Source organism: Triturus cristatus, chromosome 3_2, assembly GCF_964204655.1.
Source record: "Triturus cristatus chromosome 3_2, aTriCri1.1, whole genome shotgun sequence".
In the NCBI taxonomy this organism is placed as follows: domain Eukaryota; kingdom Metazoa; phylum Chordata; class Amphibia; order Caudata; family Salamandridae; genus Triturus; species Triturus cristatus.
The window spans coordinates 109108643-109125135 of record NC_140584.1 but is presented as its reverse complement, the minus strand read 5'-3'; the positions used below and the strand labels follow the sequence as shown (position 1 = coordinate 109125135).

The window sequence follows — 16493 nt, the reverse complement described above, 5'->3', positions numbered from 1 at the left end:
GAATACTGGTAAGTCTGTTGCATACTCAAATACTAGTTGTTGAATAGGCTTCTTGCATTGACTCCCATATGGCTTGCAGAAATTCACCCTTAGAGAAGAAAAACTATTTTCTGTTGGAAATCTGAATGGGAATTTTTTGGGGGACTTTGTGCATCTGATCTGCACATTTACTATTTACTTAACGTGAAGGAAAGTCCTCTCGGCATTTCCCGGTATTTATTAAATACAAAACCCAAAATTAAATAAAGTCAACAGCTGTGAAAGGTATAGTTAGAATTAGCACCTCAGTGAGAGCTTCGAGCAGTACATATAGATAGGCCGACATTATTATCATCTGATGAACCCTTCTACGTATATTAGGCCTGAACCCCTCACCCCTTAAAAGCTTTGGCCATAGAAATCAGGAATTTTCCCATGACCTCACATTTAGGAAAAGTCTCTAAACATGCATTATTGACATTCACATTTTTTGGACTATTTTTCACACTGAAACATTACTGGATAAATCCTTGCAACTAGGAGGAAATTTCGGTCATAACCACAGCCTAATGTAAACATGTCCATGCACTCCTTTCTACAGAGAGGCACAATCATATAAAGGTTTTAATGAGACACATTTTCAGGACTTTGACATAACATGTTATTGGGCAAAACAATGGAAAGTGGCAAAATGAATTTCCAAATGAAGGTCATGTGCAAGTTGAAAGGTGAGACTGTCTTGAGACAACATATTCTCATATTGATTGACTATGTGCATGGAAGAAGATGTGCAAAGTACAGTCCACAGTGTACATTAATCTAACCCACACTTTTGCCAGGAATTTGGATCATGTACTCTGACATTTCTCGCTCCCTTGTACTCTACAATACACTTCGTATATCAGAACTTGAGGCTTGCGTGGCACTTTGGAACACTCTTCAAATATGAACAACAGTCGCAGATCTCTTTTTGGGTTGCTCTACAAGAACCGCTTTTAGGAAAAGGGATTGACTGCTGTAATCTATATCAAGGAAAATTGAATCTACCAATTTGCTGCACGTTCTTCCATCGTTCCATGTGCAGGAGGAGCCGCTGGAGTATTCGCTGCAGGCACTTGAGAGAGAAAGTTCACTACTGCTACAGCTGCTCCGCGGATATACCCGGCTTGGTCCTGTGGTGTGTAGCTGACTATGGCATTTAATGGCGGGTATTCCAGATGTCAAATGCTGCTGCCATTCCTGTTGAACACAAATAAGCTTAACTTTACTTTTGCAATGCACCTATTGAGTAGAAATTTGCCAAGAGTCAGGACAAGCATAGTAATAATGTTCTTTTGTAGCACACAAAATCATATTACCCTCATAAAACAACGCAAGACATCTAGAGCCAACTGTATGAAATACTGGTTGCAAAAACACTAGTCACAATATGAATTTTAACTTGAAAGGATTATTGCTTACATGATATCGAATTGAAGTGTAACCTTGAATTTGAATATGTGTACCTTGCGCCTCACACGAAGCCCGCGCGTTGCGGACATTGTTTTACTTGCACTTTCCTTTCCTCTCATCCCCTTCCAGGAGGAGAAAAGGCCCGTTTTAGAGCCACCATTTTGGGGCATTTGCACTCTAGTGGTTGGCAGGCTCTAGTATTTAATAAGCCTGCCAACACGGACGCGCGGCAGAGTCATAAAAGGTTGGACGGATTACCTCTACCACGCTTTTTAATCGCTCCTATTTTATGCTTGCACGTTTAATATGTATCACTTGCAGAGACAGCCTGACTTTGCATTTTACAGCTTTTAACGTGGGGTGAAATTGAATTTTAACTTGAAAGGATTATTGCTTACCTGATATCGAATTGAAGTGTAGCCTTGAATTTGAATATGTGTACCTTGCGCCTCACACGAAGCCCGCACTTTGCGGATGTTGTTTTACTTGCACCTGCACTTTCCTTTCCTCTCCTCCTCTTCCGGGAGGAGCAAAGGCCTGTTTTCGAGTCGCCATTTTGGGGCATTTGCGCTCTAGTGGTTGGCAGGCTCTAGTATTTAATGAGCATGCCAACACGACACGCGCAGCGGGCGCACCACTTGCGCGCCAAAGGCACGCCCATCTGCGTCCGGAACATGGCCAGCACCAGCCACGCTGCCCAAAAGCCCCCAGGCATTGAGTTTTCACCAAATTTGCTAAAACGTTATGACACAAGAAAAAAATGTGACTGCCAACTATCATCGGATGTCATTGGTCCTCTTTCATGACGTATATGCAAAACTGAGTTCACCTTCATAGATACCTACCCCAAAGTCACGGATATGAAAGTCTTAACAATCAGCAGTGCTCAACTGATAGGGGAACTAATTAATGCATGTTCACTCTGTAAACACTCTAATGATATCAGAGAGCTGTTTACCGCGCTACGGCTTGACTTCCTTTTCATCACTGAAATCTGTCTCAAGGAATGGTGTAACCCTGACATTGCTGTAGCACTCCCCCCCAACTATACGATTTGCAGGAAATACAGAGAGGAAACTAGAGGAGGGGTGCTGGCTATCATTTTTGTGACTCCTTGCAGTGCATGAACTTTGACCTCGACTCCTAGGCTTCTGCTTCACACTGAACGCCTCCTTCTCCTTTACAGGAGGACTAATCTACCTCCCGCCCGGCCTCAGCTCTGTTTTTTTAGAATCACTAGGAGAAATCCTAATCCATTTTTTGCTCAGGTATGCTAATTTCACACTCCTAGGAGACCTCAATCTCCATTTAGAATGCAGAAATTAGCTAGGAGTGTGCAATTCTCTCGAGACCATAGAATCGCTCGGAATGCACCAATTAATCGCTACTCCTACACACCAGGCAGGTCACATGTTAGATGGAGTCTGTTCTAACTCCACCTCACTAATGGTCGACAACCCTTTTCTCAAATATGGTCAGATCACAAATGTATCCCCCTCAGCATTAAGATGCCAACTGCTAAACACCCCACTAAGCAAATACCCTCCCCTCACCCAAGATGCAAGTGGGCTCAATTGGTTACTAACCCAAAGATGCCTACTCTCGCTCATGCTTCCACGCCTACGCTAACTGGTCATACTCTGGAAGACATGCAATTCTTTCATAACTGGATGACGTCAATTAGTGATGAATTAGCCACACTGGAACAAACTAATAATAAGCATTAAGCCAAAACCCATCAAGCTCCTTGGTACAAGCCCACCTTAGCCCAACTACATCTCCAGTGTAAACAACTGGAACGCAAGTGGAGAAGAGCTTATAGCCGGTAGACCAAAACGCTTTTAAATTAGGCAGGAAACAATACCATACACACATTAAATCAGCTAAAAAAGAGTAAAACTCAAACAACATTTTTGAGGCACACCATGATCAGAAAACTATTTTTTCAATTATACAGTCCTTCACCGACCCTAACACATTGAGTAGAGAAATCCCCCCATCACAGACCTTATGTGACCAGATCTCGGTCTTCTTTGAGGAAAAAATCTGTAATATACAAAAAGATTTCACTACAATCCCTACACAGAACTTGGAGTTGGAGCTTGAGTTAGAGCTTGATCCTGCTCACACTGGTCCCTCATTCCAGGCCTTTGGAATAGTCTCAGTCGAGCAGACACGAGAAGCAATTGCGGCCTAAAAATCGGGCTCCCCCCTTGATGCTTGCCCACCCATGGTCCTGCACCAAATTATAAACATTGTCAATCCGGTGATTAACCAGATAGTGAACTCCTCGTTAGCTACAGGCACAGTCCCTGATGAATGGTAACTGGCCATAGTTAAACCTCTGAAAAAAAACAAAAATATTGACTCATCAATTCTCTCAAACCTCCGACCAATATCACTGCTACCCACATTGGGCAAAATCACAGAAAGATTGGTTAACAGAGAACTATCCAACTTTCTCGAAACTGCTAAGATCCTTCATCCACGTCAATCAGGCTTCCGCCCTAAGCATTCAACGGAATCTGCGCTATTGGAAATAGGTGACACATTAAAATCTACTGCAAATAAAGGCAGGAAGGCAGTTCTGATTTTACTCGATCTGTCAGCCACATTTGACACCATGTCACATGGTATCTTCCTTGCACGGTTAAAGAATAGCTGCATTTCAAACACAGCATTGGCCTGGATTAGATCCTTCCTTACTAACCATAGACAGTCAGTGGCCCTAGGAACGTTCCTCTCTGCCGAACGTCCTATTACATCAGGCATACCACAGGGCTTCTCTCTCAGCCCTCTGATATTTAACATATACAAGGCCCCTCTCATCTCATTGATATCCTCTTTCGATATCGAAGTAACATCATAAGCTGATGATACACAATTGATCTTATCCCTGTCCACTAAGGCAGTTTTGCCTGCGGTCTTTACATGCACCACTAGCAAAAGGGTAAAAAGGGTTTCACAACTGGGCAAAAAGGATACCATGGCCAAAAATATCACATGGTTGGATTGTTTTCCTCAGTACCAAACTAACTTTTCTCTTCATCTGAAGCTGAAGTTCCTTTCATACATGATCGGTAACTTTCCTACCAAAAAATTGTACCAAGATGCACAGCAACATGTGTTGATGCAAATTGCAGATTTTGTTGTTTTAAAGAAGAGACTCTGTTGCACAGTTTCTGTATATGCCCAGTTGTGCCCATGCCACAGGAACTTGCTAAGGAAATCTTTAAATCAACTTAATATAAGGTTTGGCAGGCAGGCCCAGTTTCAGATCGTAAATGGTCAACATATTTGGCTAAGCTGCATTTTATTAAATGTATGGGCCAATTTTTAAAGCTGTTGTAAATTATTTGATATTTTATCAAGTTGAACTGTTCATATCAGATTCATTGGCTGCAACATCTTATTTGTAGTCTGATTTCAGATCTATGCTTGTGATTTAACATACTTTTACGTGGTTTGTATCTTTTTATATTGTAACGGTTTTATTAACCATACACACGAAAGACTAATAATACCAATTTTAAAAAGTGGGACGTAATTAGACCTTCCTCATGAACAGTAATGAAAAAGGTCACAAATTGTGACTCAATACAAGTGGTGGGCATCACAGAAATTATGGCCTCCTATCGAAAGGCAGACATCCATGAAAGCGATCGCCTTTTAATATACTTTTTTTTAAAGTTTTTTAGAGTGGGCAGTGGTCCCACAGAACACTGAATACTCCCTAACAAACCTATTTTTTTTAAAAACATTTATAAGGGGGTCAGGGGTGGGACCCATTTCCATTTGCAATTGACTTACCTCCCTAACTCAGAAGTTGGTAATTTTACAATGCTTAGCAATCAGATTTCAGTCACAAAACACTGAATCATCTCATATCATTTACATATTTCAAAGCGATGCCTACAACGCGCTCCTTCCAAACACAGAATTGGCATTCTGTTGAGACCTTATTTTAGGAGTCAGTGAAAGTTCACCAGCTCCGAAAATGTGATTGGGACATATGAAAAACCTATTTTGACGCAGCAAAAATGACAAATACATATCATGTTCTGAGTCTTGCATAATCAATGAGTATTATAATTGATCTCAATCATTATAGTGTTGGAGATTGATTGATTTCTTCCCAACCAACATAAGAAGGGACAGTTGTGATTGTGATCTCATGCATCTTGACATACCAAACCCAGGTGCATCACTCTGCAGAATGTTTGGTAGTCAAATAAAGACTTAATAGGTAAATAAATCCTAGCTCTGTCTGGTAATAATAGGAAATTATTACTTGCAGTCAATAACTTGGAAACTTGAAAAATGATATCAAACAGGTTGAACATCAACTTGGCTGTAGCAGGAGAAGATGGACCATGGTTCCAAAGTTACAGATTTGCCTGCACCAAATGCGACTTGAGAATCCAACTGAGAGAAGTGTCTGGAAACTGCATCAAGTGAAAAAGATGTGAGGGAAGCAAGTGTGCCAATGAAATGTCAAAAGAAGTGACTATATGGATGTTACTGAGAGTCAAAAAAACTAAACCGCTTCACCACAAAAACTATTCACTGAAATTGTGGCAAACAAAATCCAGGAAACACGCAGAAATACATCCTGATGCTACATGTTTTTTTTTTAAAAAGTCACTTAGAACATAGTTTAACACATTATAAAGTTTCACCCTCTGTGTGTGACGTTTACTCTGCTTAAAACACCCTGATATATTTTTTTTAATAATTCTATTTGGTACAGTTACCCAAACCTCTGAGAAGTTGCATAAGATAGGAAGTTGGCACCAAATAAAAAACACCAAAATACCAAATACGCACAAACAGACACCAAAAGCTGTATCTTCTAAGTGCACATTATAAGCACCTGAGCATAATGTAACCTGGCATCAGAACCAGGTGTAAATAACTACTAACCTTGAACTTCTAAACCCACCATTCTATATTGGTATGGCCCATGGTAAGAGGTCAGTCATTCCTAATGAAGTTTTGGGTCAGGTTTTTGACTCATACACAGTGTCGCCAAAAACACAGAGCGGGACGCTGCCGCAAGAAGAGCTATAACGGCACTAGTCCTTCCTGACAACTGCATTACAGCCCCCGAATATAACAGATGAGGCGCTGTGCGCTGGACAAGGTAAATTAATTTAGTGTCCCCATCAGAATGTCCAGCGAGAATGGAATCTCTCCATTATAGGATAATTCCCTTTGCTATCTAGTCCAAAGCTTTGTCTAAGAAACTCCTGGGTGTAGGGCCATCCATCTTTATGTCACCCTGAGACAGCTGAAACCCCCTGCTTATGCAATTTATTGACACTTTGCGGCTGCCTTTAGTACTTCTGTAGTTATCACCCTTCTACAAATGCAATTTCAGCTGACTGTGACTAAATGCTAGCTTTGAGGGAGAGAGTAATGAAGAACAGATAACAGGAAAAAAAAATATTAAAGCTTTATACAGCCATCAGAAGGGCTCTGTGCATTCATCTTCTGATGCGCCTCCGCACCACATCACTAGAACTCATTTAGCAGCCGCGCGCATGTAATTATTAATATCCATTCAATGGTCAAACACAAACAATTCTTTTGAAAGAATTAAACATATCGCACTGCTGCACAGTTGTCTTTGGATGTTGTTAAACTGGTCGAATGATCCATAAACTCTGATCTTGGCAGTATTGATTTTTGGACTTGTTTGTGCCTCAATGCAATTTTGCAGCAAGGGAAGGCTTCATGTTTATATCCCAGTGAAGGAGCAAAGGATATGAAATTCGCAATTTTCTAACAAGTGTAAGCTACACTGGGATGAGGAGGGGTTTCAGTTAGGAGACACAATGTCTGATTTTCTTTCTGCGAAGAACACGTATCACTCGGCGTAAACACGGATAGAGTCCAGGCAGACATATAGATAGATGTTTTATAGTTTGTGTACAGTTAATAAAACTATTTATGGTGATAGTAATAATTATCAAGGTGGATGCCTTTCATCAGCCTTTTTGCAAGAAAAGCATACTTTTTTCTTGTACAGCATTATTGACCCAGAATTGTTGCTACAAGGCAGTATATGGTATTTTGCTAGCCCTTCTTTTGGAGTACGGGCATGGAAGTCAATTAGCTAAGGAAGGAATAGCATTGGCTACTCACAGAGTGCCCTATGGTGCCCCTGGCACTACCCATGGTACCTGTGGTAGGAACATAAATTAAACAGTGCTCAAAGAACACATTTTACTTTTTCAAATATCCACTCTTCGCCCATTTTCTTTCCACTCACCAGTAAATGGGACTGTTGAATGGATTAAGTTGCGGTTTTGTAAGTGGCCAAATGATCCATGATGGCACTTTCACAATCCTGTTCTCTTGGCGATTTGATGTCCATGCTCCATAGGGCCGGACTGGCTGTAGCAGACACCGGGCATTTCCCAGGTGGGCCGGAAGGGTGAGGGCCTGTTTTGGACTGGTGGGGGCTGTTTTTAGTACAGGGGGCCGGTTTTGCAGCAGTGCTGCAATATCGGCCCCCGTACCAAAAGCAGCAGTGCATCCCACCAGCACAGCACCCCGCGGCCGGCCTGACTTAATTGTCATGGCCGGTTTGCGTTCCCACTCCGGCCCTGATGCTCCACAAAAGCCAGATACCTAGAATGTAACAGCAACACTACCTGTCTTTTCACACTGTTGTTTTATTTGATTTTGAATAAAGTGTTTTTAATTTAACCTAGCTTCAGTTACACCGCACCAACATGATATACAATCAATGAAGTAAAGATACAAGAAGGATCTTAATGAAGATGATGACACACCGCAACAGTCAACAGTCTCTATTTTGTATTTAACATTGCTGGTGGTTGACACGTGAAAAAGAAAAATTATTGCCAACTCTTACAGAAGATTTCAATGAGTGTAAAAGTGTATTGAGAAACAAAAGCAATAGTTGATATTGGGTATGCTGGTGCACAGTCAGACAAGTATCTGCACCTAATAAGGCTACATTTAAACCATACATATTATTTTAAGGGAAGGTAGATCCAGACAGGCTCGTTGAAGTCTCTCAGTTTTGGGGCAAAATCTGTCGAAAAATGTTTGTTTGGGGTTATCAGCAAATTTTGCAAACCTATGCAGACTGTGTTACAGGAATTAGGGTTGAAATTCACAGCCAACACAACTTCTACTGTCTGCCTTACAAGTCAATGGCATTACAAATCAGGGTATATTGGTACTAGCTACAAAGCCCAAGGGTCTGGAAGCCATTTCAATGTGAATGCTAGACTGCTGTGAGTAAACAGACATATGGACTGCTAGAAGGTTAACCATTTTGAAATGATAAGTAATGGATAACACATAGCTATTTGCCTTACAAAATATGTGGAACATCTTCACTTAAGAATCAGAGTTTTGCTGTTGAAGGGCTGCTTCTCAACTTCATCTGTTCCATGTTGACTTCTGTAAGATGGAAATGCTAATATCTAACTCAGCAGACACAAATCTGTTAATTTAAGAATTAAAATTGCAAGGTTACGAAATTTATCTTCTGAGTCTAAAGAGGATTATGCCAACAAAACCGGTATACTAAGTCTAACAGTCATAATTGGCTTTTATTTGCTCATTATCAGTTTTAGTTAGGAATCTAGTTTGTTACATAAAGATTATATAACAATCTGATAGGACAAGTCAATTCTCATATCTCAAATCAGGCAAGGATTCAGCTTGGGACCTTGCAAAGGTACCTTTAATTACCTTTTTTTCTGACTTTATGATCACAAAGGTTTCAGGAGAAAAATTTATTTTATTCAGATAATGGTATTTTACTGCATGTTTGTGGCAAAACTCACTTAATTTTGTTCAGCAGGAAGGATTATAGCCTTTTGGGTACTCTTTAGCCATAACATTATTCAAGAGGAATTGGCCATTGAGATGGAAATGAGAAAGAAATCTTGGAAGTCAGGATTAAGAACAATTTTATTATATTGGCACCACAATTACACAGGTTTCAAAAGTACAGTCATTTTCTCTCAGCTTGTAGGCATCTTAAAAATAAAACAAATGATATATCTTGGGAAGGTAAACATATCACAAGTTATGTTTTCCTTTGCATGCTCTTCCTGTTTCAGAACACCCCAGGTACTGTTTCTAGGAAAACAATGTATTCAATTTTAAGTGTGCATCTTTGCATGGGGTTAAGAAACTCCTCAGTTGGAAAAGGGAAAGCTAGTCAGGAGAAAACTGAATGGTGACTTATCCAGTCTTATCATTCAGGTGCATTACTCAGAGATATTATAACAAATGTAATAGATTTGCATGGGCACTATTCATACTAGTTGCAATTTGGTATCTTTGTGTGGTACATATGTACTTCCATTGCCATTTTGGATTTTTTTTTAATATTGTAATTATGGGATTGGCAAATAAATGTGTCTTTGAAAATGTCAATATAACGTTTTAGTGGATACATTTAGCACACATGTGGGGGTGCTCTGTGGAAGACTACCACACCCCACTATGGGAGTATCTGTGGATCTATGGGGAACTCTATTAGTAGTCTTTGATGGCTTAGTGGGTACTAAGTTACACAATGTCATGGGCCTATTCATAAACATTCAGAATTACACAGAATTCAAGATCTTGAATTATCATAGAGATGTGTGTGCACACCATTATACAAATAGAGCTTGCAAAATTTTATAAGGATTTGTTGAAAACATCCATAATTATTACTTATTATTATTGGTATCATCATATTTTTACATGGTCAGTATTTTATCCTCTACTAACTTTATAATACAGATTCTAAGTTTGCCCTGATGAGTTATACTGAATACTGGGAAACCCATTTAATTAGTTTTCTTTTATCTTTGGATCCATGATTATTTTGATCCAATTATGGGAAGATATGGGCCTAGACACAGTAGCCTTACATTATACTGTTGCATATATTGTAGTTGCAAAGTAGTTTTTTAAGCTACTTTGAAAGAACTTAAGATCCTTTACCAGAATGGCGTGGTGGACTTGTTTAAACAATATGATCTATTCGGACAAAGTGAAATAATTAGTCAATATTCCAAAACAAAAATGTTATATTTTTTCAATAAATAGATTCTTTTCGACTAAAGGCCCTATAGATTTGAATTAATTTTAAATTCCAAATAAGTTTTTACCTTAGCTGATTGACAGTTGTGAGGATGTCTTACACTGCGAAACATGTTTTAAAACCTGTCCCTTAACTCTAATATATAATAAAATTAAAAGAATGAAAAATCCTACAGCTACTTGCTCATTAGAAATTGGCTATTCATTCAAGGAGAGATTAGAAACACCATGGCACCAAAACATTGCTATTGCCTCTATTACATGGCTGTATTCGCTGAGGGAATTTACTAACAAAACAAAAAAAGAATCTGGGAATAGTAACTAGATGTAAAGTTGTGAGAGATAAAAGGAAAGCAGCAAAAATAAAAAATAAAGTAAAACAGTAACAGAAAAACTCTAACTGAAATTCATAAATCATTCAAACAAAAAGTGACAACATCAGAAAACTCATTGTTCACTTTACATTCTCCTATAATAAATCATGGTACCTCAACAGTTACCCATTTTTTTCTTTTCTCTCTATGCCCCCTAATCCAAAATATTAATATTCAAGTTATAATCTTGAACTGAACAAAAGGGAAAGCGCATCCATTAATCCCTATGACACTGCAGCCCTCTCCCCTTCAAAGCCCTTCTTTATTCAATCTCAAACCAGTTCATTGTCTGCAAAGTTTAACACAATTTCTCTAAATCCATCGAAATAACATTATAAATGTGACAGCCCTTCTTCTTGGATGATTCTGAAGACCACCAGGGTTCTACAATAAAATCTCAGAATTATTTGCACCCAAAAAAGAAATAAAGCATCAATCTTCTTGAAAAAGCCATGCCATACTCACACATATCCAGACTGCCCAAACACACAATGATAACGCATGGGTACTGAAATGTTCTTGTTGAGCATTTGACACCAGTGCAATTTAATTACCTTAAAAACACTCTTGTTTCTTTTTTAAACAAAACATATTTCATAGCATTATTCGAAGTACAGTATGATAATTTGCAGTGTTTTTTTCCCAAAAATTTCTTCTTTCTAAACTAACCTTGAACATGTGATGTTTTTAAATTCAGTGTACCAGTGTTTTAGATATTCTCATTTCAGTTAGTAAATTTACGTTTTGTGACTACTAATCAGTTGGATGTGTATTTGTGAGATTTTTTTGTGTAAACATGAGGAAAGAACCTACAGTTTTTCCTTGCACTTGAGGTCTGTCAGGAACATCCGAGTTCTAATTCAAGGTACCAAACATCTATCCTTTCAGAAGACAAGCAAGCTAATAGACACTAACGGCGCATATGCCCTGGTGTTGGCCAGGCAGGTCGAGATATGACCATTGTTGGGATCTATGCCCCAACTCAGACCAAGGTGGGTTTTTCACTCCCAGATTTGGCGCAGAATATCTTACTTGGCGGGGACTACAAAAGTGTAATTGACCCCATACTCGTCCGCACAAATCCACCATTGAGGGATTCCCCAGTAGTACGACTAGCGCGGACATTCCTGGACTAGCAACAGCGATGGTGCTTAATAGATTTCTGGAGGCGCCTACACCCTGGAGCCAGAGACTACTCGTTTTATTCCAGGATGCATGATCTACATGTAGGTCTGGATGCTTTTTTTTGCTCCCAGGAGCGAATGGGACTGTCCGTCATGCAGACTACCTCTACCACACGATCTCTGGCCACGCCCCTGTATCCAAGTCTTGCACATGTGGGTTGAAACCCTAGAATACCCCATGTTCCGACAATCCATATGGGTGGCCATTCATGATTACTGTACTTACAATACAAACTCTGCAAACTCTTCTCTAATTACGTGAGACGCTTTCAAATCAGTGAAAAGGAGGCGGTGCCCTGCTGAAGTGGTGGAGGTTCTGCGTGCCCTAGTAAACGAGATAAAAACTTAGGAGAGAACACTGAGGGAGCTGGAGAAAGCATCTGCTGGAAACCTGGGGCTGAAACAAAAGCTTCTGGATGCTAAAGAGCTAATGACAGAATGTAGAGAGAATATTCAACCTTCGCGAATACATGATTCGTGTTGACGCTGAGTGTGACAAAGCGGGAACACTATTGGCATGGCTCACCAACCCCACATCTCGAAACTCTCTAATACCGGAAGTGGAATCTACTATGGGAGAGTGGCTTTATGGAGAGAAAAATATTAATCAAAGGTTTGAGCAACATTATACCACCTTATAAGCCCCCCACAATAAACCACCTGAGGCTGGCAGAATTGTCGCACTTGGGTGAGGAGGAGGTCAATGATTTGGGAGATCCCATTGCTATACGAGAAGTGCATGCTGCAATTAAGACCCTAGCATGGGTCCAGGTTCCCGGGACAGATTGTTTACCAGTGTAATGCTCTGCCACCTGCGTGGAGGACTTAGCACCCAGACTAGTCGAACCCTAAGCTGCCGCCCGAGAGCCGGGCCACATACCAACTACCACCAATGAAGCTTTAGTAATCCCCCTTTTGAAGCAGGGTCAGCTCCCCGCTATTTTAGAACATATTGTCTTCTGTCGATGCGCAACATGGACTATAAGATCCTAGGCTGCATACTGGTCACCCGCCTACTACCACACATGTCCACATTGATTCATGTTGACCAAAATGGGTTAATTCCAGGCTGAAATACTGCAATTAATATTTGCAGGCTTCTCTTGATTATGGAAACTGTGTATCCGGATGAGAGTAGAGCAGTGATAGTCTTCATCAATACTGAAAAGGCATTTGATTGCCTGCGGTGGGTCTACCTATACTAGGTAGGTGATGGGAAGGATGGGGTTGGGACAGTGTTTCCTCCAGTGGACTAAGCTCCTCTATGCAGAGCCCACCACTCGAGTTCACATTGGAAAAGCAGAATCAGAAGAAACATAAAATCTGAGAGAAAAGGATTTAGGAGTACCCTTTATTTGTTTTTTTTTATACTGATCACTGATTTATTAAGAAGTACTTACTTACTCTCCTCTACTAACATCTCTGTACAATCAGGTGGCATATGTGTGCATGTGACTTCTATGAAATCACTAGTAGTTAAATAAATAATGTTCCAATGAAATCACTGAAGCCAAACGTTGTGTGATTAGTCGTATAATTTCTTCAAGCCAATGTAAAGCCATGGGTGAACAGCATTCTCACACTCAAAATTATCACGATCAAGGCATTGGCATGGAGCAATGTGTTTAATCCATGAGCTGAAAGACTTTAACACTCTTGGCAAAATGGTGGGGACCACGCCTCCCCATGTCTTACCTGCTGATCAGATCTGTGTACTGTTTCACTGGACTAATTCAATGGTTTTGCACATATCAGAGACATGAGTACAAGGATTATGCTCCATCAAATAATGTCAAGAGTTTCGTCATTTTTCTCGACCCAGAATCCCGAAGGCAGCCTTTTCTGGACTTAACGTCAGTAAATTCTATTCCATTCAGAGATAGCTCTTATTCAGTTCATCTGGGTTAATCATGACATTTAAGGTTGGTGGAAAAGGATACTGGAATCTCTAGATCAATAGTGCACTTGTTATGCCACAGGCCATTCACCTAAATGATATCTTCTGAGATCTTACATATATGTCACTATATCTAATAGAGTGATACCGATCTCTGGAGCATCTGCACAGTACACCACAATAGGTGTCATGGCAACAGAGTGCCAATATCTGAACTTCATCTTTCAGGAAGGACAACACATACTTGAGAAGAGCCCTCTTCCCTTGCAAGGCACACCATGCACAACACAATAATCACATGGGTGTAACTAAAATATACATGTCTTAAATGAGGTTTTTTGAAACAATGTACCTCACTACGTTCAGGAGAAGGTTGTCTGCTGCACATAGTAAGGCAAAACCCTGTGCAAGCTAGGGTCCTGATCCAGCTCTGAAAGTGTTGCATAAACTGTGATTGTCTATTTATTTATACAGCTTAGGAGTGACCACCTTTAGCAAAAGTGTGCTCATGGAAGCGGAGAATGGTAACAGGGGTGATAGACAGATGGGAGGTCAATGTTTAGGAACACCTAATCTGGTACCTTTTTAATAAGTCTGGAGTTTACTTCTGCAATGGGGCCACAAACAAACATAACCACTCCTGGCGTCATTGACCCAAATGTCATTTCAACCCGGAAGGTATCTAACACCTACATTAGGGCTCATCTACTGGAATCACAATTTGACTGATATCAAAAGACAAAAAAAACATGAATGCTTGCATCAGGAGTGTGATCAAGAATGTGGTGGACAGTTCTAAGCCACATCTGTGGACCATGCTCTTAGTCTCATGATACTTTAGGTGTTCATACTTTGATGCACCACCACAACTGTACAATAAAAACAATAAAAAAGCAATTGAGCGTAGAACATGCAGTAAACAGTATCACAAAGTAGAACACCGTATTCCACATTCAAGGACCCTATTAGAAATACAGAATGGCCTCTGCAAAGGGTGGAGTTGCAAAATTTTGGGCACATTCCACCAGCGTGTGAGGCAGAGACCTGCTGCTGACACACTGAAATAGGGGGTTCCTTCACTTGCACAGAAGTCCCTGTGGAAATGGTGGAGCCACTGGTTTCATTAGCATGTCCATACTACAAAACATGTGGGCACAAACCATCTCCATAGAGGATGCATAATGAAAACTAACCACAAGGAACTGGCCTGCATTTTGCATACCTCTTTGGGGCAACTTAAGAGGTGGGTGAGTAGGGACCTGTGGACTATTAAATACTCCCTAATCACCTTTGCTCCCGTGGACAGAATGCGGTCTCAAAATACTGGTTCATTGCCAAAGACAAAGTACAATCTACACAAACAGTACTATGTATCTTGCAATGCACGCCCTGCTGTTTGGTAATAATGGAGTGACAAAGGTGTGGCCTTCGATTCAATGGAGCTCTATACAAATCAATGAATGACTGTCAACTGGGTGCATTTTTCAATATTGATCAAGCATCAGATCATCAAATCAGCAGAGGGATGGGCAGTATATTAAACACTCAAATGGCGATTTACATGCTGCAACTACCTCACCATGAGAGGCTTAGGAGGGACAAGAATGACTTCACGGAAAAAATAGGCACTCTCGTTGGGGGGAATGGTCTTTTCCTCCAATCAAGGCTAGAATGCCTGAGTCTGTTCCAGGACCACTTGCGCCCATGGCCTGAGAGGCACTCATGTCTCACAGCGAGGTTGGTGCAGTCAGAAACTGCACCGATCCTTGCATCAACCCTCAGACCTCCCATTCACACCCTGAGAGAGAGGGGCGAGCCTTCCTCCTTATCAGGAGTTCCTCAGGTGCACATAAAAAAAATAGTACCTGCATGGGCAGTATGTCAGAATAATGTTCCCTGGTTTTATGTCAGAATAATGATGACAAACATATTGACTGACATGAATATTGTGTCCTAAATATTGTTTAGAAAAATATTGCTGCGTTGGTTGCAAATTTTATATGAACTCCAGTAGGGCTAATTTATATTTACAACACACTATTTTCTTCAAACGATATATAGTCCATGCACTCTGCTACTGTATACATCTAATATGGCAGTTTGAGCTGGCAGCCAAAGGGGTTGTTCCTCTGCACCCACAACATGGCAGATATTGTCTGATAGTGCCTCCTATGTTTGTGAACAAGGTGTTTTTTGCCCAGGAATTTGTAGATATATCTATTTTGTTTTAATGCTCAATGGAAGAGCATAGGCTACTACAGTTCACACTACCTACAACTGGCTGGACTGAAACACTCTGCAGTGACTGCACCACTACTCTACAGAAATAACACTTTTACCCTCTTGCTTGCGTAGCATTGTTTTACACTTGTTTGTTTTCCAGTGGCCTTTTGATCCTGTTATTCAGATACCAGAGTCACTCTGGTCACAATTTGTCTTATAAGCACAAAGCCCACCCCATTTGAAAACATTGCTGAACACATGAATTTTTAAAGACTCATACATAATATATCATAAATGTAA

At 40.3% G+C, this 16493-nt stretch overlaps 1 protein-coding gene across 1 annotated transcript in view; it reads right to left on the bottom strand.

Annotated features, from left to right (window-relative positions):
• Positions 1-16493, bottom strand: part of NCKAP5 (NCK associated protein 5) — a 704458-nt gene that overhangs the window by 111240 nt on the left and 576725 nt on the right. Inside the window, exon 10 of the mRNA XM_085647329.1 lies at positions 1027-1218. Within this exon, the coding sequence (XP_085503455.1) occupies positions 1027-1218 (192 nt within the window). The remainder of the gene's footprint in view (positions 1-1026; positions 1219-16493) is intronic.